The 23,454-nt window shown below is 39.5% G+C and overlaps 2 protein-coding genes across 4 annotated transcripts in view; one reads left to right on the forward strand and one right to left on the reverse strand.

Moving 5' to 3' along the window:
- The window catches only part of ORC3 (origin recognition complex subunit 3), a 35,336-nt gene extending 26,225 nt beyond the window's left edge, over positions 1 to 9,111 (reverse strand). For all 3 annotated transcript variants that reach the window (XM_083856472.1, XM_083856473.1, XM_083856471.1), the window contains exons 1-4: positions 8,986 to 9,111; positions 6,525 to 6,579; positions 4,763 to 4,860; positions 1,065 to 1,209 (exon numbers count right to left, since the gene is read on the reverse strand). In XM_083856472.1, the coding sequence (XP_083712598.1) occupies positions 1,065 to 1,209; positions 4,763 to 4,860; positions 6,525 to 6,579; positions 8,986 to 9,009 (322 nt within the window). In that variant the 5' untranslated portion in view covers positions 9,010 to 9,111. The remainder of the gene's footprint in view (positions 1 to 1,064; positions 1,210 to 4,762; positions 4,861 to 6,524; positions 6,580 to 8,985) is intronic.
- Positions 9,112 to 9,256: 145 nt separating this feature from the next.
- RARS2 (arginyl-tRNA synthetase 2, mitochondrial) overlaps positions 9,257 to 23,454 on the forward strand; it is a 29,919-nt gene continuing 15,721 nt past the window's right edge. Inside the window, exons 1-9 of the mRNA XM_083858210.1 lie at positions 9,257 to 9,365; positions 10,015 to 10,088; positions 10,705 to 10,810; positions 13,623 to 13,706; positions 14,987 to 15,084; positions 16,254 to 16,309; positions 17,860 to 17,943; positions 21,333 to 21,409; positions 22,923 to 23,078. Of these exons, the coding sequence (XP_083714336.1) occupies positions 9,327 to 9,365; positions 10,015 to 10,088; positions 10,705 to 10,810; positions 13,623 to 13,706; positions 14,987 to 15,084; positions 16,254 to 16,309; positions 17,860 to 17,943; positions 21,333 to 21,409; positions 22,923 to 23,078 (774 nt within the window). The 5' untranslated portion in view covers positions 9,257 to 9,326. The remainder of the gene's footprint in view (positions 9,366 to 10,014; positions 10,089 to 10,704; positions 10,811 to 13,622; positions 13,707 to 14,986; positions 15,085 to 16,253; positions 16,310 to 17,859; positions 17,944 to 21,332; positions 21,410 to 22,922; positions 23,079 to 23,454) is intronic.

The following is a 23,454-nucleotide window of genomic DNA, read 5'->3' on the forward strand; positions in this document are numbered from 1 at the left end:
TTAGAGTCCCTGATTAGTCACTGGTTAAGAGAAAACAGGAGTCACTGTGAATACCCTTCATCATATAGCTTGGTAGGGTTTCTAGAAGTTTTCTCAAGGCTGCAAACCTGCAAGAAGCAGGACTGGTTTTCTAACATCCCTCAGAAGCCATCCACAGCCATGTAAGGCCTACAGACAAGAAGTTAAATTCACCTTGTCTAGAGGATGAATACAGTATCCATATCTGGATCTTCTCATGGCTCATTTTAAGAGGAAAATTACTGTAAATTTCTGTCAAACTCACTCTGAATTCATTATGAAACTATTTACAGCCTTTGTTAATATCCTTAATCAACAGGAAGAAAGAACAAGCCCCTCCAGGAGGCAATTCAGAACCTCATCCACAGAAATATTTGAAGCAGTAGTTTTTCACTTTCTGTTACCTACAAAAGTAAAGTACCTTTGATCGTGCCTACATGGTAAGTTTGAAGCACAGGCCTGATTTTAATTTCCCTAAAATAATCCACTGAAAAAATAATCAACTTGCCTTGAATCAGGTTTAGGATTTATAGGTACAAACCTCTGAAAGAAAGGAGAAGGGAAGAAAAATAAAAAGACTTCAGAACTTCACTAAATTCATCTCCAGCTATTTTCTTCACTCTCTGCTCTTTTCCCAAGATAAAAACATTACTTTCCTACATGTAAAGATGCACTGCAAGAACACATATTAGAAAAACAGAAGCTATATAATTCCAGGGTTAAGTTGTAGAAACCACCAAGCATGCTGGTGGCAGAAACAGGGATGTAATCAAAGTTATCTCCAGTGCCTTGAACAAAAAAACCTCAAATCACTACCAGGTGCTTTAAGGGAGACTTGTAAGGCAGTTGTTGACTTACTGGACTATTAAACATAGACAAAAGGGGAAGGAGGTTTTATCTGACTTCCTTCTCCCCACCCAATCTCTTCTGTTGACATATTTGAGCTGATATTGCTCACAGTAATTGTTGGGACTCAGTAAGTTTCTTTGATGTGCCTGTGAGTTTTAATCAGATGTACATTACAAATAATATCTTAAAAAAATTACCTAAGATAAGAGCTGCAGTAGGGATTTCTCTGAACTTCATCCTGCAAGTCCATTTTGTTGTCTTCTCTTGAAAATCAGAATGAGACCGGCTCAAAAAACTCACCAGATTATCAAGCAACTGCTTGTTCAAGTCTTCCTGTATTTGCTGCAAACATACACAGAGAGAATTGATCTATAAAAATGTGAGAACACCACTGCATCCTCCTTTGTCTACTCCTATCCTGCATAATCTTTAACCCTTAAAACTCCGGGGTTTTAAAATTTCCTCTGATTTATAAACCACACTAACTTATTCCTTGTGTGGCAAACAGAGACATTTCCCATCTTGGAACTTCTAGTCAAGTGACTCAAGAATAATTTGAAAAGCAAGTCATCTTAACTTGCACAACAGGCTTTAAAGAAGGAGAAAAAACCAACACACTGACAAAGCCTCAGTGATATAGGCAGAAAAAAACAATATAATTAATTTCTGAAATGATGTTCATGGAAATTCCTATTCTTCCTTCTCACCTTACAAAACATCTGTAAACTTTTTTTCTGAGAGATCTAAATGAGAGCAAATATTCTGCTCCTCCAAATCTAATTTGGGATGAAAGAGGTAAAAATAGTAATAAAGGAAATCATTAAATATATTTAAAAGGAAAAAATACTAAACCACATGACTCCCATGTTTGCTACACTGTCCTTTGACCTTCAGGATGATTTTCACACAACAATTTGTATAAGCAGGAACATATGAAAAGGTGAGAGAAAGTGTGGGGAGATAAAACTTTTAAAGGAAAATATGTCAGCAGCATTTTGTATTTCTTTTTTCTATTGGTGTGCCTTTGAAAATCTGCCCCTAAACCAAGATATGCCTTCTGCTAGAACAGACAAAAAGTTCAAGATACTTGAATATCAGGATACTCTGAAGTTCAAGATATCAATATATATTCTAGAACACACATGTTAGAAACAAGATTAAACCCTTGTTCCAAACAAAATCATCACCAAGATTCCTTAGCAACAACAACACAGCTGTGAACTTGATTTTAAGCAAAGTGGTGGTGAAGGTGGTCTCTGGCAGCATTGAAGAGGCCACTGTCAAAGAGTGAAGGTCACTCTGATCCCCAGTGGATTGCACATGATGCTTGCTCAACAGCCTGAACTCCAGATCCATAATACAGAAGAGCTTCTGTTGGTCTCCAAAACAACTGATAAAATTGGACACAAAGTAATTTTAGTCCTTTCATCCTCCACTTATTGAAGAATATTCTTTTGGCCTTTCTGATGTTGACTGTGCAGCTCTGAACTCCCACCTGATAAATTGTGTGCAATTGAGAACAAATTGTAACATGATATTTTTGAAAGAATTTACACCATCAGTGTTATAACACCATTGTAACAACTCCTATATTACCACAGATTCTTTAACAATCCTCTGAGCTTGTTTCATGAATCTGAAACTCTAATTTTATTGAATCATAAAACCCTAAATTTCCTGTGATCACTATTGTTTTTGCTAAGCTGACCTAACAAGAACCTCAATTCTTACTCTGCATGATTATACTATATATTATTTCTTTCATTGTGCACTTGTGACAATGGAATTCAGTCTGCCATAGCATTACCTAGCTTTCTTAAAATACATTGACCTAGCTTTCTTAAAATACATCAGTCTTTTCTTGTCAAAACAACTTTGTTACTAGCATTGTTTTGATAACGTTCCAGAAAGTTCACCAGGCTGCTCTGCATTCCAAGCAACCAAGTCACTTACTTACTTGGCATTCACACTCTGGAAAAGTCACAGGAATTGGAAGTTCAGTTACTGCCACGACAACAGGTTGTCATGATTATTTGTTATGTGGTCTGAAAACCATTATTTTCATATAGAGCAAAAATGACTGTATTTTAGCCCCGCGCTTTGCCTTTTTGTTTCTAGCCCAGATGCTGGTAGAACCAATTCTCGCCTCACAGGAGAAGAATGTTTCTGTAAGCCCTTGATGAGATTCATCATAAAACCATTTGCAAGACCACTTCTGACAGCAGGGATCAAAACTGGGATAATGCTGCTGTACTGAAACAAACAAACAAACAAATAATCCAAATTTCACCTTCCAAAAACAAAGGGCAGTTCCTGCCAAACTTTATTCAGCTTTTCAGTTGTTGAAAGGATGTAATCACCAGATGGAGCTGCCACAAACACAGCACAGTTTGTAATGGACATACAAAGGCCAAAGGGTGCTCTACAACGAAGTGCCTTGGAGGGCAAATCCTGCTCTGAACACTTCAGGCAAATACCAGAGAACCAGGAAAACACTAACACAAGCACAAGGCCTGCCAACAAATCCCCAGGCAGCAGTGCCCTGGAAAACCTTTGGAGAATGTCCTCCTAAGCTCCCTTAGTACACTACAGAACCCCTAGAATAAAAGCCCAAACCAACAAGCCACACACTTCCCACATACTCTGCCACGGAGCAGGTTTGCTACGTTAGTGTTTGAAAACATGTAAGAAATTAAATCCTGAGTAGCTAAAGCCCTCACCTGCCTGGCCTGACCTCACGGATGATGCTGCTTCGAGGAGTTCAGACTAGAGACTTTCTAAGGCCCCTTCCAACCTAAATTACCACACTATTTTACATGTAAGAACAAACATCAGCCCCATATTTGCCAACAGTGGGATAAAAGGATGATGATTCAAAACCCAGTAGAAAAGATACCACAAATACACCAGAATACATGAAGAAAGTTCTCTGTGTAGCAACAGAAATAACTGCAGGTAATCTGCCCTTGGGCAATTCAAACTCTAAGGAAATGCTCACATCAAAATGTCAGTATAGCAGGAACTGTCTTCCATCAGGAGGAGTAAGACCGGAAGAAAGTATCTGGAGAATTCTTAACAGCCTCAAAGAAAACAAGGGTAGGAATGGAATTAGAGGAATTTATGAGCTTAGCCCAAGGGTCCAGATTTTAAGCTACATCCATCTGGCTTGTACTGTACATCCCAAAACAAACTTCAGGAAAAAAATTCTCCTAATGTCTATACAACCTAAGAGCAAGCAGAGGAATATGGAATACTTGCCCAGAATCCATGACACTGAACAAAAGAGGGGAGGAAATCTCTGCTGTGTGGAAGCAATTATTCATACTATAACACAAGCCAGCTGGCTGTAGGGACACAACAGTATGCCATGTAACACACGACAGTCAGGAGGCCACAGTTCAGTATGAAATTAACTCTGACCCTATTCACACACTCAGACTAATTCAATAGGCCATATTTGCAGTGGTGTCATTCTGCATTTAACATCCATGCACCTGTGCTCACATAAATCCACTATGAATCCTGGGCTGCTGTGTATGAATTCTGGAACACTGAGGTCAAGACCAGCCTAAAATCCTGGGCTGGCAAGCATTAACTGAATTAAAACAGCAGTATGCCAAGAGTTAATAAAAGAAGATGATTAGTAGGAAGAGAAGCTTAGAAGCAGCAGCTTGAAGCAGCAAAAGTGTACAGTTCTGTGGTTACAAATAATATGTACTTGATGCTTTTATTATTACCACCTTATGTTCTGGCCAGTCAATATTTCTGGCCCGCCTATTGCTTTAACTAGCTGCCATGCACTTTTAAGCATGTCAAAAAGATCCCCAGAAACAAAGAAGCAAGCAGCATTGTTACAAGTGCAGAACACCACTTTAGTGTGAGACACAAGACTCACCTCTGTTTCAGATTTGATCTGGTTCCATAAAGACTGACAAGTGACAAACCGTAGCTTAGTATCCTCTGAATCATGGCTTGTGCTTCTGAAATCAGGAGCTGGAAACACAGAAAGCAAAGGAAAGCACAAATAAGCTCATGAATACAAAACTTTTTTTTTTCCTGAGAATATAATAAAGCATCCAACTGCACATATATATTTCAGGGAGATGACTTTTCTCTTAAGCAAATAAAGGGAATAAGCAGAATCTATTACCCAATAATGCAGGCAAAAGGTAAAGAAGAGACTTCTATCTCAAGTCCCAGATAAGCTAAAGACTAAATCAGAGCAAACACTCTTTATTATTAAAGTAAAACAAACACAATCATCATCATCATCTTTCTCTTGTTTCAGAAAGCTTTGTGAGTCCACTTGGTTGCCATTCAATGGAGCACCAGCAGTGGCTTGATCTCTAGAAAAGAGCCAGTTGATGAGCATAATCTCCTAAAGCACTAAACCCACACAAAACAAATCTGTAAATGACAAATGAGAGACATTCCTCCATCTCCATTTTCACAGTCTCCCCTATCACCTCATTTCTGTCCCTAAGAAATCTTAAGACTTTTAGTTGAAGAAAATTCAGCCACCACATTATCTGGTAACATACCAAGGCATAATATCTTTTTTTCACTACCAGAACTCAAACTATAGGTGCAAATGTCCTCAAAAGGACTTTTGTGGGGTGTGACAGTATTATCAACTATTGATGCACAGGAGTTTCACAACTAAAACTTCACTTTTCAGCCCACAGGACTGGGCTTCAAGACTGGACAGATGCACATCCAAGTATATGTTTTAGAACACCACTTTAACCAACTGCTGTGAAAAGCTAAACCAGCTCACCTCCGCCTCTCTCTTTTAGGGCTAGTCCAGTCAAATTTATTTTTCCACCTCAAAGCATTTGCTAACTAGAACAAGATGCTTAGAAGTTTATCCAAGCATTTCTAATCTTGCAAAAACAAAAACATAATATCCAGTAAGGGGTAAAATTTCAACATGGTCTAAGTGCACAGGCCTCGGCTGTTGCAATAACCTGCAATGACAAAAATCTGGCCTCATTACTTTCCTCTCCATCTTTTTTCATATAAATTGTCACAACTTTTGACAGCTCTAATGATGATAAAATTAGTCTAATCTGGGAATAAAAACAGTAAGTTTTCCAACTGAGTCTCAAATAGCAATTATTTAAGACACATTATTTCTGGTTCCAAGAAGAGTCAGTCCTCAAATGAAAAGAGATCTGTACACACATCTAGAGAAAATGTATACAGCAAATACTGGTGGACAAAAGCCACAAATAGCTTTTCTTCCTTCTTTTCCACAAGAAACTTTGGCAAAATACCCCAAATGTGAGATTTATGGATGGGATATAACTTCTGACTCCCACAGCTTAAAAATGGCTCTTTCAGACCTTCAGGTGAATTGTTTGTCTGTTGGTAAAAAACTTACGGTAGCACGGTGAGGAGTTCCCTTGTAAAAAAAAAAGTGCAAAGACAAAGATGGCTATACAATCCTGATTGCTGGAGATAAAAAAAGCCCAGCATTTACTCTAGCCAATAATTTGCTTGCATTCCTCTGAAGAAATGAGTTTTCAGCAATCAAGGAGTAAGAGAAAACCTCACACAGCTATGACACAACTCATGATATTAATTCAATCAGATGTGACGAACCTTTCAGGATTAACCCTTCTCAAAAACAGAAACATAAATTAAAATGCACTAACCTGTTTTCTCAGGCAATCTTCTCTTCTTGGCACTTGGTTTAAAAACAAAGCAGCCCTAGAGAACAGCAAAAAAATCCAGACTTCAATACAAGCATCAATCTGACTGGTTCCAGAGGCCACTTTATTGTCCTTTTATTTCAGTGCTCCATTAAACCAATAATTTGCACTGAATTGCCAGCCTCTTAAGAATATCAAGTTAGATTTCACCCCCTTATATTTCTGTTTCAAGCTGAAACACTAGTGGAAGCAGTAACCCAGCACACTTGTTAGGAATTTTTTCATCTTTTCAACTGGGGCAGCAGCAGATTCTTTAAATGTCTCAAAACCTCCAACAGGTTTAGAATTAAAAGGAAATTATTCCCTGGGGACACATCAGAACGGTTTTCTCAGTAGAGTTTCAGTTAAAAACAAAACAACAGGCAAGAGGCTGACATGAATGGAAAATACAATCCAGAATAATGCAATGAGTACTATCAAGTCACTTATAAAAGGAAATGACATGCCCAAGCCACAGTGAACTGTATCCCAGCTCAATAAAAGTAGATGGTTAGAAGCAGAATGACAAATGGTTGAGAAAAGGTTCATATAAACCCTCTGTTCCAAGGAATTCCTGTAGAGAGAAGTCATCTCCCAATTAGACCTATTTCATTGTGCAAGTATAAAGCTTTGACTTCTTGAATACTTTTTTTCATTTTCTTCTAGAAAATCTGAAATTTCTTCCCTCATCCCCCCCCTACAGAAGCTCATCTCTTTGGAAGAGTTATAAAGATATCCTATATATCAGAAATCACATGCACTGCCCAACTCTCACTGTGAGGTTCTTGTGCTGCAGCAAGGGGGAAGGAAACACTTAAGTGCTGGAAATAAACAGACTGATTCAATCCCTTATCTCTCAGTGGAGATGCTTACACAAGGATTACTGAAGCCAACCTAGGATAGGTTCAGCCACTAGAGTAAGAATAATACAGTGAAAATCAAACACCAGAGGTGTGTTCAATTTTGATCACAGTCACCCATCTGTTGAGTGACTTCAGACATGTTGTTTCCTTTCTTACACAAATAACAAACTGCAGCAAAATACCAACATTTATACTGGGCCTCTCTGAAAAACAGCCTCACAAACTGGAGATCCCTTCAGACGCATTCCATTTTACCACGTATATTAAAGAACATTTAGAAACAACTGGACTAAAGCAGTGGTTACTCTACAAGTGCTACACACTCTGGAACAATTCCACTGCAAAAAGGTGTCCTATGGATTAATTTGTGCTGCTGCATGCACAAATGGAATTGGCCACAGTAAGTATAAATCACATACACAAAAGAAGAATGGATGCTTAATCAAACCAAACATAAATACTGCTGAATTCTTTGCAAGCATTGGCTTTTCCACACCACTGAATGTGGCTGAGAGCAGAATATATAAAACTGCAAAGAAGTATTACATAGAAGATGTGGGAGGTAAGGTGTGGGGACATGATTCACTGCCAAACTATCATCCAACAGCCATCGTCAAAAGTGAAATCCAGCTGTTTCAGATTAAGTTTTAAGTTTTTTAAGAATTAAGTTTGTTTGGAAGCACTTCACTTCTGGAGGTAACCTGCACAGTGCCTTTCACACCAAAGGATGCAGCTGCATATCACAACTCAGGGAAAAACAATGGCAAGAGCAGGACTCTTCTTGTGATGATTAAGCACACGCTGCAAAACACTGCCGTTGTTCACCGTATGATCAAGCAAGGGATGAAATAAGTTAAATGTTTCAATCCAACATTTCAAGTCCCGCTACTCATCAACACTGATGAATGCACTGTCCCCACTGCCCACTCTGAACACAGCCCACATAAAAGCTTCCAATTCGGAAATATCAAGGCAATAACAGATATTTAACATCACGCGTGGGGGACAAGACTTTTAGTTCTATTTCTTTATTGAATTAACGTTGGGGCGGGGTGTCTGAGTGTGGCAGCGAGCGGGGCCACCAGACGTGACCTGAAGTGACCAGACCCACAGCACAGCACCGCAGCCCGGCTGTTCTGGGGCCATTCACCACAGGCAGGGGTGGGCTCTGTCGGCCCAGGAGGGCGGCGGGCAGGGGACACTGCGGGGTCACCCCTCACTCACGGTGTGACTCCGGGACTGCCCCGCGCAGGGATAAGGACTGAACTCGATGGTCCCTGTGGGACCTTCCAACCCAGGATAGCCCGCGATTCTGTGGGGCTGCGGTGAGGACAGACAGCGAAACCGGGCCTGGATGGAGAGCCAGCAGGGCTTTGGGAGGCGGCGGGACGGGGTAGCCGCGATCCCGGGCACCCGGGGGTCGGGAAAGCAGCGGCCGGAGGGGGCGGGGAGAGGAGCAGGCGGGAAGAGGAGCAGGAGCAGGCCAGGACGCGGCGGGTCCCGCTCCCGCACAGGCCGCGCTGTTCCCTGGGGGAGGCCCCCCGCTCGCTCCCGCTCCTCACCTTGGATACGGAACACGTGCTCATGTCGCCCCGCGCCCGCCGATACCGGACAGGAGGAGGATGAAAAGGAGGAGGAGAAGGAGGAGGAGAAGGAGGAGTTCCTGCGCACGCGCGCTCCCGACGCACCGCCCGCCTCCCTGCGCGTCCCCGCGCCGCCGCCCCGCCCCCCTCTCCCCCCCTTCCCTGAGCAGTGGTACAAACCCCCTCCAGCCCCAGCACAACCAATGGTCTGCTCCTCCCACCAGAGAATGGTGCGGCCCAGCCCGCCCCTGGGCGGGCCGAAAGCAGCGGGGCGGGGGGGATAAGGGTCGGCCGTGGAGCTTCCGCCGGGAGGTGCGGCCATGGCAGTGGGATCCTTCCGGAGGAGCATTGCTTCCCAGGTAGGGACCGCTCCTTCCTACGGCTGGCGCGAAGCGGGGGTGCCCCCTGAGCCAGGTGTCCCCTCCGTTCCCTCACTGCGGGTTCCCCTGCCCGGGCTGCCCACAGTGGGCGCGACCCGCAGCCCCTGCCCGGGGCGCTCTGGGGGTTCCCGCTGGGACGGGGAGAGGGAACAGCCCTGGGGGGTTCCGGGCCGGTGGGAATGGGGCTCCGAGCGGCCGGGCCTGCTGCGGAACGGGTCCCTGCCATGGCACAGCCTGCAACGAGATGAGCTTCAAGGTCCCTACTAATCCAAACCCTTCTGTCATTCCATGACTACTTCGGTCCATGAGGTATTCGATGGGATCCTTCACGGAAAAACAAACAAACAAAACAAAAACAACTCTCTGTGGTGTTTTGCCTTGCCTTTTTTGTAAGGCTCCTTTAACATCTCTTAGGTTTGTAATTTGTTGTATTGTTCATAATACTTACGAAGTCTTTTTTTTTTTTTTTTTTTTTTTTTTTTTTTTTTTTTTTTTTTTTTACCTGAGCTGAAATTAGATTTCAGATATAAAAGGTGCATCCCCCGTGGGTATTTAAAGAGGGAGGAGTATTTTTCCTTAGATCTTTGTCTTTTTGCTTAAGTCAGTTTTTTCTTTATTTTCAATTTAGCTTTCAAAAGTTTTGGATCTGCCACCAGAGAATTTAATAAAGTCCATATCTGCAGTTCCTGTCTCCAAAAAACGGTAGTTGTTTACATTTTATCTTATAATGTCAGTCATGTTTTATTATTTTATGTCATGCCTATTATTGCAAAAGCTTAATAGGACTTTAGGGAAAAAATACAGATAAAAACCCCAAACCTTTTATATCAATGTAAATACAAATAGTTCAATTGAATTAAATCCTTTTATTTTTTCAAGAAAGCTCAAAGTAAATATAATTGCTTACAAATCTGTACAAATTGGCAGTGCATGGATGGCAAATGCTTCAACACTGATGATCTGAATGTGAAACTGCTTAGAGCCAATGTCAAGTTATACAGGATTTTTTTTCAGTGTCGTGCTCAAGAGTTGCAAAAATGTTAGAATGTAAATTTTACTTATTCATGAGTGTAGTTTTTGTTTATTCTGAGATGATATTCTCTCCATATTTACTTTCTGATTGTATTAGAGCAACAGTGATATTTGGCCTTCTAGTCCAGCTTTCTAAGTAGTGAATCTTCAGGTCCTTGTGACTGGGTTATGATTGGCAATTGCGTTTGTCATATGCAGAGTCAGCCTGGATCTGCCAAATCTCCCCAGCATTTCAGCAGCTGCTTTTTCTGATTTTCATATGTTGTTTTGTTGGGTTTTTTTCCAGGCATGTTGCTGATTTCCAGCTCTGTATTGCTTCTGTAATAGAAAACGGTTCTAGTGATTGCTTAGCACAAGACCTGCATCTTCAAGCTCAGCAGCTTGCTGAAAGGGTATGCTAATGACTTCATCATGTATTTATGTAATCATGAACTTACAGACTAGAGGTGTAAGGGGCATAATGATAAAAATTTTCTTTCTCCAAGCATCTCTTTGGGTTAAAGTAGTTTGATGACTGTACTTACCAGAATTGTACACAGCATCTTCACAGGGAGCTGGAGAAGTGGCTTTGGTTAAAGTTCTTGTGAAGTTGTTTTCAAACAGTTTGAAATAAATAGTGCTGGTGAAGCTGGGTGGGTATCTAAAGGATGTGCCATGGTCTGTGCTGTTGCCCAGCCCTGGAGGAAGAAATTGAACGTGTGGTAACTTGGAAAACCAAATACTGCAAAACCCAGCTCTGGAAAGGCAATGGATAAAGTTGCCCTGTGGGACAAACAGGCCTAAACTTTCAAATCCTTATCTGCTTGAAATTGAGTTTTCTTGGAACAACAGTTTCTTCAGGTGTGCTAGTTTGGGAAATGGCAGTAGCTGAGGTGTTAATATTGAAAAAAGGACAAATAAAACCAGTTGTAATACTACTGAGGAACTAAACTATTTCTCATGTCATTCTTCACTGCTGAGGTGTTGAAGTTATCCATGTCTTGGGCCTGTTCTAGCAAGATAAATATTCTGACTCGAGTGGAAGAAGAACGGATGATGCACAGATATACAACCAAAAGTTCTGAAACAAGTGAAAGATGATCTAGAAACATTAAATAATTCAGGTTGGAAAGGACCTCAGGAAGTTACCTGTTACCATATCTTCCCCAGTGCAGGTGTTTTGGATGAAGTTCCTGAGGACTTTTGAAACCCAATGAGGTGTTAAAAGCCTCCAAGGCTTTGGCAGCCTCCCTCTCAATCTGTTTCAATGACTGTATCATCACAGTAACAAGTTTTATTTTTTTCCTTGTGTGCAATTTTACAAACTGCTGCTATTCCCAGTGTTTAGGAAGCTGAAAGTTTTCTCCCTTCTTTATTGTTCATGGCTCAGTAAACAATCCTGAAACATTTAGCCCTACAGCTTTACATGGAGGAGCAATTTTAACAGTAGAGAAAAACAGACCATCAATAGAAGCCCCCAAGCTAAATAGACCCTGCCAGCTAGACAAAGGAAACTAAAAATCCATACTCTCTAAGGAATGGTATTTTGTTAGGTAATGAATAAATGAGATGCATTTAGTTCAAATTGTTTGGACTGCTCATGTCATCTCCAGAAGGTAAGCCGTGTATAAACTAACAAAATATAACCATGTATCAAAAACTAGCAGAGAGAGAGAAAAATGCAGGTAGTTACTGGTTTTTGTCTTGATAAATATGGGATAGGGTGCCTCAAGGTTCAACAGAATGCTCTTAGTAATTTCTGAGGAAAAGGGCCACAATGTTTGAAGTACAGGTATTTAGGTTACGCACAAAGAGAACAAAGTTTTCCGAGCTGACTAAAATAGCCTAAATAGTCGAGTAGTGAGACAATAAATGAAGCAATGTGCTCAGAAGTACAGAAAATGGTCTGTCAGAAGGGTTTTGTTTCCATGGGCTTTTGATTTCATTTGGCTTGCTTCATTTTTGTACTGTTAGTTCTTTGTGGAGGAGATGTTGTGTTGGGTTTTTTAGTTCTTGTGTACTGCACAGTGGCATCCTAGTCCAAGCCTTGGGCACAGGGACATCTGGTTACTAAAGGATCACATCTCACTTGGAGAAGAGCTTGTTAAAGCTGTGAGAGGACAAATGACCACTCATTAAAGAGAGATAAAAACTACTTATGTGACAAATGACAGATTATGTAGAAAGTATTTATCAGAGCAAATGTTGTGGAGAAAGTCCAGTGGGTATTTCTGTTTCCTTTCTGCCCCATAAGTAAAAAGGACCATTTGTGAAACAGTAAGGTGGGAAATTCAGTGTCAACATAATAAATGTTTGTTTCATGTAGCTTGTGAGTTAGCATTGGAATGTGTTGTTAGCAGAGCTTTTGAAAATAAAAGGATTTCAAAGGGAGCTTTGATTTCTCCTGGTTAGATCACTGTCTTAAGCTGGAGACTTAGCACAGGGGTACAGTTTCCTTTTCATGGTGAGGAGCTTCAGTGGGAATGTATAGCTTGCCTCTCATAGGTACTGACTGAGTGAGAAGGTGATTGTGTCATATTTTTGTATGCTTTCCATCCCTCTTTTTCCTTTTTTTAGACAAGTTCTTCACTATGAAAGACAGCTAGTTTAATAAGAAACTCTCAAACCTGACAGGTTGAGATCCAAAGCTCTTGGCCTGTGAAGAGACCCAAATTTGTGTTGACATTAGGTGTTGGTTGGCCAAATATGCCTTATGAGTTCAGAATTTTCAAGACATGTGCCTTGTGGAAATTGTAAATGAAATTTTTAATAAATTGGCCTTTAATATCTTTATTTTGTCATACTGGGTACTGCAAAATGTTGTCACTAAACTTTTTTTTTTTTTTTTTTTTTTTTTTTTTTTTTTTTAAAGTGCTGGCAGCTACTGTGTAAGTTGTCAAATGTATCTCAGCTTTTGACTGTACAAAGAGTTCAACTACTGCTCCCAATCAAAAGAAAACAGGCAGGGTCTGAAGTAGAACGTATGTGTGGCATTTCAAGCTGAGTTATATTCAGAGCTTATTAAACATGACTGGGAAATAATAAAATTGTCCCTTCTCCAACAGCGTTGATGAAATGATCCATTTATGATTGCTTCAAACAAATAAATAATGTTTAATGTTTACAGTGGAGCAAATTAATATTCAGTGGATTGAATTACCAGTTTTTCAGTTTTCCAGTTCACCTGTTTTCATTTAGAACTTCTGTTTTGTTTTATTCTCTTAGCTAAAATGTGATTCAGTAGTGAGTGAAATCAGCGCTGGTCCAGGAACAGTGAATTTTACAATAAACAGGGAATTATTAGCAAAGGTGAGTAATATCTTTCAAGTGCTTTAATAAATTTTCTCAATATAAAACCGTAGAATATCTACTGTTGCCTTAGGAAGATATTTTCTATGTAAAACTGTCTTCCACAAGTTTTCTCTGAGGATTCCTGTGGCTGATTTATGTAGGCCTAGAATTTGAAATGAAGCTCAAGAAAGTTTCCTCTTGTGAGGAAACAATGCATGTACTGTTCGCTAATAATTGTAATTCTTCTTTTTTCCTCTCTGCTTTAAAATTCAGGCTTACTTACATCTACTTTGAGTTATTACAGTGTACAACTCAAAAGTTTTGATCTTGTAAATACTCTCGGTTTTACCTGACAGAAGTATTTGATAGCAGATCTTTTGTTACATTCTTTGCATTAAAAAAAAAAAGGGGAAAAAAATCCCAAAGGGAAGATGTATTCCTCAATATCCTGACTGAAGTATAAATATACCTTGTACCCAAGCCAAAAGCTATTAGAGAATAGGTCTATAACCAAATTTTGTGTATGTGTCTAGCTGCCTTCTTAGGTGTCATAATAAGAACAGAATTAAAGGCTTATTACAGATGCTGTTCCTTTAAACAAATACCAATACCTGCTGCAGAAAAATTTTAAGTGATTTTTTTGAATGGGAAAAATTTCCACTTTATTTCACTTTGTTAAAGGCTCCTGTTATCTTCAGGAAGCTTGTACAGTTTATACAACTTCATAGATTAGGTCTGTAGTGTGTTGGCCTGAGTGACCTTAGATGTTTCATTATAGAGGGACTGACTTGGTGCTATGAGCACATTACTGATAATACACAAACTGTCTTGAGGAATATTTTAAGGTATTTTACACAGTCTCCAGACTTTCAAAGCAGACATAGTTCAGTACAGATCATTCAAAGTTGGCATATTTTAGTACAGATCATTCATACTGACCTTACAGACTTGCAGGTGAGAGAGAGAAAGAAGAGTTGTTTGGACGCATTAGGATTGAGGAGTTGGCTTTCTTTGGTACTAACAGAGTTTCACAAAATTCAGCCTTAATTTTCACCAAAACTCTGCCTACAATTTCTCTTAAGTATTTTATTTGATCAGATACAGCTTTCAAAAACTAGTAGCATTTCTATCTGCATATGAGAACTTGTTTGCTTGGCAAACCAGCTATCTAATTGCTAATGTGAATAAAGACTGTGGGATCAGTCTCCTTTGTGGCTGGTAAACAGTCTTCCTGGTGATGCTTTCCATTGATGAAACTATTGTTGTTGTTGTTTTTGGTTTTTTTAATTGTGCTTTAGACTGTGCTGCAGCAGGTGTGGAAAGATGGCTCTGAGTATGGAGTAAAAAGTGAACTTTTCTCTGCAGTTCCCAGGCAAAAGGCAGTGATTGAATTCAGGTGAGCACATCCAGAGGGTCCTTTGAGACAATTGCCTTGTCTGCTGATTTATATTTTCTGGTTGATATTCATTGCTGTAAATTGTGGTGCCTGGGATGTTAAGCTGTATTAACCAGTATTAGATTTAGCTGTATCTGGCACTCAGATATATTTACCAAGTAGAATATAAATTATATTCAGGGATTGGGGCTTTTTCCCAGAATGTATTTTTGGTATTTAAGGAGTTCATGCCTTACACAGCCCTCCATTAAGAATTTTCTCATTTAACACATAATAGCATTCAGCTTTTAAGAAAGCTTTTTATTTTGTCATGAAGAAACAAAATCTGAATTTCCAGGTACTAGTCTGTTTCTTTTTGCACCTTAATATTTTCTTCTCTGACTTGTTGAAGCAGGCAGGCATTTGTCTGGGTAAATCTTGTTAATTGCTGCCCCCCAAATTTTTTTCCAGTGCAATTTTGTTGACTACATTCCATGACCTACTCACAGAGTGAAAAGTGGCTGACTCAGATTTTTTTATGTATAAATATTTTTTGTTGAGTAATAGTCCTTCTGCAGGCTTCTTCAGTCATGGAAAGTAAGAACTCAGCTCTAATTTGGAGGTTGAATTTTCATAGCTGTACTTTTTTTTTTTTTTTAATCTGGGCAAACAATTGTGTAGTGAGTTGGTTATTTTTGTTGTTTTTCTTTGTGGAGTTGGGCACTGCTGGAAGGATGTAATTTTGGTCACTGATCTATGTACACAAGATGTCTCATCCTGGTTTATCTCTGAAAAAGGCATGAGGAGAATGATCCATATGTCGAAAATTTGTAAAAAGTGAGAAGAAATTTTTGGTCCTTTGTCACTAGCACAGCTGGGCTTGGGTTAGATATTGTTGTTGGGTCCTTTGTCACTAGCACAGCTGGGCTTAGGTTTGATATTTTCTGTTGTTGGGTTGGCTTGTGGGGTGGTTTAACCACAACACTATCTGTTAACTGATACTGGGCGGAAAGCTGGTTGGTTAGGAAAACTTGCTCTCTAGGACAGAAGCTAATCAGGGAATCTTATGGGAAAATTGAAAACAAGGCTTTTATTTCAGCTCTTCTAGATGCATGAGTTGAATTATTTTAACTTTGTGATCTGGCAGTTCTGTCTACCGACCAAACGTTATTTGTAAAAATCTATTCCAGCTCCCCTAATATTGCCAAGAAGTTTCACATCGGACACCTGCGTTCCACCATTGTAGGTGAGTGTGCATTTCTCTGCCTCCTGCAGGGGCTGCTTTGTCTGCCTGCCTCACTTGGCAGGGGAGCACTGCTGACATCTCACTCCCCGGGTGTGAGTGGTCTGTCAGGCTCGACTTGCTAATTAAAACCTTTCTGCTCATTATGCAGTGAAGAAAAGAACGAGCTGCGTTGCTGGCAGATTTATTAAGTCACACCTAATATAGTTTTACTGCTGTGAATATTAAATGAAGTAGCTTAAAATTGGTCTTCAAAGACACCCAAGGCAGTTTCCATTGAGGTGTTATGAGAGTCCTTTGAATTTTAGTTCTCAATTTGCACTGGACTGCAGAGCAGTTCAGATTGTTAGGTCTTGGTGGCTGTCCTGCAAAAAGCTTGCTTTTATATGCTAATTACTTTATGCCAGTATTACTGAGACATTTGCTGTAATTTCTAATAGAATCATTAATAAATTTCTTGTGCAGTGCTCTCATGGTATTATGGAAAACTGTATTTGTCCCTCATTTACTAATCTCACAATGAAATATATTAAGTTGCAGCAGAGGATCCTACAAAATCTGTGCATCTAATAATGCGTTAGTTTTTAATTATACTTAATTAATCATGTATAGTTGTTAATTACATAAAGTAATTGCCTCTTCCATGGACAGATAGTTGAGCGAAATGATGAATTTTGGGGTTTTTTTATGTTCCATTTCTGGATCCTTTGTTACAGGAAAAAACACTTTCAGAAATAGTTCTGTAGATCAATGTTTGGCCTGGAGTAAGACAATTAATTAACTACAGATAATGGAATTGAAAGTAATTGCAAGCTGTGATGTGGTGTTACAACAATACAAGAAAAGAACTTTCTGCATCCTTTACAACAGTATTGTAATTAAAAGTTACCTTGAAGCACAGGAAAACAGAGGAAGGGATGCGGGTATTTCTTCTTTGTAATTCTAAGGTTATAACTAAGCTCAGGAGAGAGATGAAGGGTTTTTGCTCTAAGAGCATTTGGAACATATATATGTCCTTATATGATGTAACAAGTTTGGAGCATAGTCTGTTAAGTGCAGAGCTCAGAACTGCTCCAACAGTCTATAGAGATTCAGGACTTGATGCTGTCTTTTTGGCATCACAGTTAACAGCAATTTGTGAATTTTGAGTACTTGCCTAACCTGGTATGAGGTTGCCTGACTGTGATGGAATTATGTATAATGCCATGTGTTTGTGAGAATACAAGATGACTTTAAAAGGTTTTTCATGATCTTATATTTTGCAGTATGTGCATGTACATCCACCTGTGTATGTTTTTATCCCTCTTGTGTGAGACACTTTGTGGCACTGTTCAGATGCACAGCCTTTCTTTTCCTGCTCAGAAAGGAACTTGCTTTTTACTCCTACTGCTGCTTTCAGCTGTCAGGTGTTTCAGCAAATCCCGTGGAATATTCCATCTGATTGCTTTTTCTCTTCATTTTGAATACAGATGATACAACACCAGAAAACTGTTCCATAGGGTTGAGAGACTACCTACAACTGAATAATAATATCATTTTTGTTTCATTACCAGGGAATTTTATAGCAAATCTCAAAGCTGCATTGGGACATGAAGTAGTAAGAATAAATTACCTTGGTGACTGGGGCATGCAATTTGGTATGTTTAAGTGTTTTTTTATGCTGTGTCCTTTTCTACTGTGTACTGTGGTCTAGGTTTCCAGCTTCAGTTTTTGTAGGCCCATTGGATTCACTCTGTGCTCATAAGCAATGATAGCTTGTTTCCATGTCAGTAATGTATAGTTAATTTCCTTAAAAAATCTGAACAAAACAATCCAGGCTGATCCATCAGCAGCATGCCATGTACTGATGTCCAAGAAATAACAGGACTAAACTTATCCAATTGTCCCTTTGTCCCTCAGTAGCTCCTCTCTCAAATATGTAGTTTGAGGGTTATATGTTTTGGTTTGGGGTTTGGGTTTGGATTTTGTTTCTTCAGTCGCTTGGGTTGGGGTTTTTTTTGTTGTTGTTGTTGTTGTTGCTCCTTTTCTCGTTATTCATAGAACATAATTAATTTCCCCAACAACCACATTTTGGCACATTGGGGCCCAGAGAGTGTATATCTTTAGAGATATCCCTATGCTTTCCCCAAAATATTCTGTTTCCCCTTAAAATAGCAGAAGAAAGGTGTGTAGATGGAGAATGTGCAAGTGAATAGGGACTGGAAGACTATCAGTCCAATATGCACACATATAGGCACCCCCGTCTCTTCTGAAATCATCAGATCAGTGGGGTCTGAAAAGTCCTCTCAAGTGCAGCCTGAGGATGCGTGGCTTGATATTTATTCCATAGCAGAGATCATTTATGTCCCATTGCTGGATCTATAGCAATCCCTCTGTTATGGCAGCTGACCCATCCATAGCATTCACAACTTTGTTGACTTCTGTTGTTAATCTTGCATTTTAAATTGATCTTTATTCTCCTTTCCTAATTTACCCCAAAAAGCTGGTTTGGGCATATTTTTAGGCATTTCAGAAAAGGCATCATGCCCACTTCTTCATTCTTGAAACCTGGTACACATCTGAAAACTATAAATATCCCCGTTTATTTTGCAGTAGACTCTGGAAACTCTCCATTTATTGATGTTTAAATGGCAAACACAAAGTGCAATGTCTGTTAAGTGGTCACTTTTGGTTATTTCAGCCCTTATGCTGCTTGCTCCAGTTTCAGTGGTACTGCTGTTTTTGGGGACATCAAGGAATCAATTTTATGAACAGAACTGGGTTAAAAATGTAAAGTCAATGCCCTACTTTCACTCCATTTTTATATTTAGATTTGTAAGTGTTGATAACTAAAATACATTCAGTTCTACCTGTTGTCCTTCTAGACTAAATTCCTGGGTTTTAGGCAGTGCAGTATAACAAATTCTCAGGACTGTGAGAGCGGTAATAAAACATTCTTTCCTTTATTAAATTACTTCCCCTGCAGCTTTTCTTTCCTGATCCTGTTTCTGATGAAACAGTAGTTTATAGCAGAGCTTTGCTTTGCTTATGATTTGTTTCATAGGAATTGAACACAGAATGAGTTCACCAAAAATTGAGAAAATTTCATCCTTGCATATTTCATTCATGTTTGCCCCTTAGACATAATTTTATCACTAGACTATTGTATAATGGATGTGACAATGACAGTTAAGCAGTGAAATGCTGTGTAGATAAAAGGCTTCTCAGCTGACCTCATTCAGTCTGCCTTTGAAGATACTAAATAGCGCTCTGAAGTCTGAATATCAGGAGTTTTATGTATTTTAATATAAAGCTTCCTGAAGGGATGAAGTTCACAATACCTGTTATTTACATGTGTGCCATTTGTGCAGCACACCACTCTGAGAATTGTGCTTTTGACCTAGTAGTTCCAACTATTTCTTTTGAAGTAGGCACTCCCCTCTTTATTTGGGCTGGCTCAGCTCAAATATATGGCAGGTATTCTAACAAATAATAGTCATGCTTCACAGAATTATAGCATCACAATATTACTGTAGTGGTCCTTTGTCAGAAGCAGTGCTGTAATTAATGATCTGTCAGCTGCTTTTACAACTGCTATTGTCAGAGGCTTTAAATTGTAAGAACTGAAAACATATTTTCCTGAAACACAGCAGAGAGACCCTCAGCCTTTAGGCAGTTTTGGGGCAGGTTTCTTAAGGTAATGAATGCAGTCACACTGTCTGTCCATCTATCTTCCTTTCACTCTGCTCCTAATAAATTTTGAACCCATTGGGCAGCTTTAGACAGATCTGACAAAAATATCTTCAAGAGAATAAATTTCTTTTGGAATTATGTCAGTTGGCAGCCGAGTAAGGGTAGAAATACAATGTATTGACCTCTGGGGGAGAGAGAGACCTGCTGGCTAACCAGTCAGCACCTTGAAGAAGGTTCAGAATCAGTTCCAGGGTGTGCTGCACCTTGCCATTAACTAGTGAGTGTAACCAGTTAATGAGGTCTGGGGGTATTATGGAAAAGACAGAGAATGTGTGGAAGGATGTGTTTGGGTTGAATTAAGACTGACAGTTGTGCTGGAGATTGGAGTGTGAAGTCAGCATTGAATAGTGGAATGCTTAGGTACACTAATATCTAAGAGAGATCATTAGGAAACCCAGCTCTGATTGCTCATAGAACAAACTGTCCTTAACTAAACTCTCTTTCAATAGGATTAGACTAATTTTATTTCCTAAAACCTAACCTGTTCTTCTTGTTAAATTCTGCCATACCTACTTCTATAATCAGTGTTTCTAAGAGGGAAGTTCTTGAGACAGAGCTATTTGTTTAGTTGCAGTGAGTTTTCCAAGGGGATACCTGCATACCTATTCCTACATCAGTCCTGGTCCTTGTCAGCTCAGAGGAATAAGCTGGCCTTAAAGTCAGCCTCAGATAATCTAAGAGACAGGTTAATACTGCTGCATTACTGAAGGAGTTAATAGGGTCTTTTCATTTAGACAAAAAGACTGGGATTTGGGTTTCTTTACCTTTTAGATGGCTCTTCAAAAGTCCTGAAGCCAAACTGGATGCTCAAAAAAGCTGCATATTCTAAGCAGACAGCGAAAACTTCCCTTGAAAACATGGCATGAGGAATTCTGTGTTGTATCCCAGTTCTTACTGTTCTTGAAATGGTAATACTGGTAAGGGAGGAAGCAAAACAAGGACTTCTGAGCATTTTCTGTTGCTGGACAGTTTCCACTATGTGGCTTCTCATTTACATATTGTTGCTGTGTAAAAGATAATTTTCTATACAAGTCTAGAAACACAAATTCCTTTCATGAGGAATTGAGAAATCAACATAGTATTTCTTACAATTTTCTAGCTATTATGTTTCTGAGGGGGTATGGAGAGGTGGTGTTTATGCAGTGGAATAATATGTTATTCTTTTGATTGTCTTTTTGTAGTATACACAATTATATTGTTTTAAAATGTTACTGTGTTAAGACTACACTTACAAAAATAACCTATCAATATGCTTTGGTCTGTTGTCTAACTCTATATGTAATTGTTATTCAAGGCTTATTGGGTGTTGGTTTCCAGTCCTTTGGCAACCAAGAAAAACTAAAATCCAGTCCTTTGCAACACCTTTTTGAGGTAGGTTTGGAAAAGACCAACTAGATTTGTCTTTCCAGGATTAAACGGGTTATGGTTTGTTGGCTTGCTTTGCCAGTGAATTGCTCCATTCAAACATGCCTGATACCATCTGAGTTAGTATTTACTTTTTTGTTGATCTTCTGGTACTCATAAGTGATCTTTGTGTGACAGTGCTGGGTGTGGGGCAGGTACAGGACACATGAGGGATTTGGGTACTTACCTGCACAGACCCCGTGACCATGAGGAGAGGTGGGCAGTATTCCTGGATGGCTAATGTTCAAGCCCTCATCCTCTAGAAGAAAGATCTCACATATTCATGGGGCTTTGTCAGGCAGGGTTCTTGTGTGGCACTCAGGTGTTTTCTTGGCATGAAGCTGAGCTGTGCTTCACCCTTGGAGTTGGATATGGCAACTATGGCTAATGCTGGTGTCCAGGCAGTGTGCCACAGGATATCTGTTCTGTATAAATCTGTCTCGTGGCAAAGGAACAAACTGTGTTTGAATACTTGCATACTCAGCAGCTGAATGCATGTTAGTCAGATTGTTTATATGTCAGATTATTTCTAGGCTTGCCAGCCTCTTTGAAACAAAGTAAACTTTGTTCACTTGTTCCCTCATCCCTGGGCCCTGTGGATTTAAATTGATAGATTCTCAACAGTGAGGCATTCTAGAGCTGTAGGACTGATTTAAAGAGAAAACAAGAAATAGTCATATTTTTGGGGTGGAATATTACTGTGTATTACTTCATTTTTATTTATAATTTCAGTCCACTCTTGGAATTTATATTTTTTATACTTGAATTTTGCAATAAAGCTTCAAAATACCAGGTATTGCAGTAGCATGTAGGCTTTATGACCTTAAAAAAGATTGCCTTTAACTGTAGAGAACAGTATTCAGTCAAGACGCAAAAGATTCTAAAACAGTAGTTGTTTGAGACCAAATTAATTTCTCAGTTATTCCCAGTTCTTAAGTGTTCAGCTGTATTCCTGGCTGTATCAAAAACTGAGACATGTTTCAAAGTGGTGCTTTTTCTGCTGGTGTGTGAAATCAATCTTTCCTATGAGTATAAGTCTGTAAAATACTGAGTCTGTCAAGGATTTTTCTGCTTCAACTGCTGTCTCCATTTTAGACAGTGCAGTTGCCATAAATGTCAATTTTGTGGTCCTCTGAAGACATGTCTGCTGTTTAAAAGTCTGTGATAGGTTCCGTTCCATGCATAAATTAGTTCTTCCCTATTTTGCTGCTGGAGTTGTTTCAAGGTTATGAAGAGGATGATAGTGACAGCAGTAAGGAATTAAGGCATTAGTCTTCTTTCGAGATAAGTGTTACGTTTTCCTATTGGGCTTTGGGCTATTTATTCTTTCTTTAAATGGGGAATGTGTTGCTTTAACAAGTCTTTTAAAATTTTGATGTTGAAAATGTCATTTTCAAATGTATTTGTATTGTTCTTGTAGAGCTGTTTTTATTGGAGGAGAGAATTATACTGCCTCAACATTTTCAGTGTCATATTTTAGGTGTATGTGCAGATTAACAAAGCAGCAGAAGATGAAAACACAAAAAAGCTGGCTAAGGATTTCTTTAGAAAGCTGGAGGAACATGATGAGCAGACATTGTCAATTTGGAAGCAATTTAGAGACCTCAGTATTGAGGAATACATCCGGATTTATAAGGTACAAATCATCCAAATGTTTTTTTCTGTGTTGCTGGTCAAATGGTCTCTTTCTCTATTGCTTCATCAACATAATTGACAGTGCACAGCACCTTTTCATCTAGGAGACTGCCAAGCAGTGGACTCGCCTGGGATCAGAGATTGCTCTAGTGTTATCCATTCATTGCCTTTCCCATAAACTTTAGAATTTTGTGGGGAAGCTTTTTCTCAGTATGCCAGGCTAAGCCTCATTCTCCTTGGAAAAAGCACAGTAGTTGATTTCTCATCCAAGCAGGCTGTCACTTCAGTTGCTGACATGCTAGACACATTTTATTTAGTGGTGTCCAGGTAACTGGCCTTCAGACTAATTCTCCCTTCTCAGAAGTCCTGAAGCTCAA

Source organism: Zosterops lateralis (genome assembly GCF_965231275.1).
Source record: "Zosterops lateralis genome assembly, chromosome: 3".
Classification (NCBI taxonomy): domain Eukaryota; kingdom Metazoa; phylum Chordata; class Aves; order Passeriformes; family Zosteropidae; genus Zosterops; species Zosterops lateralis.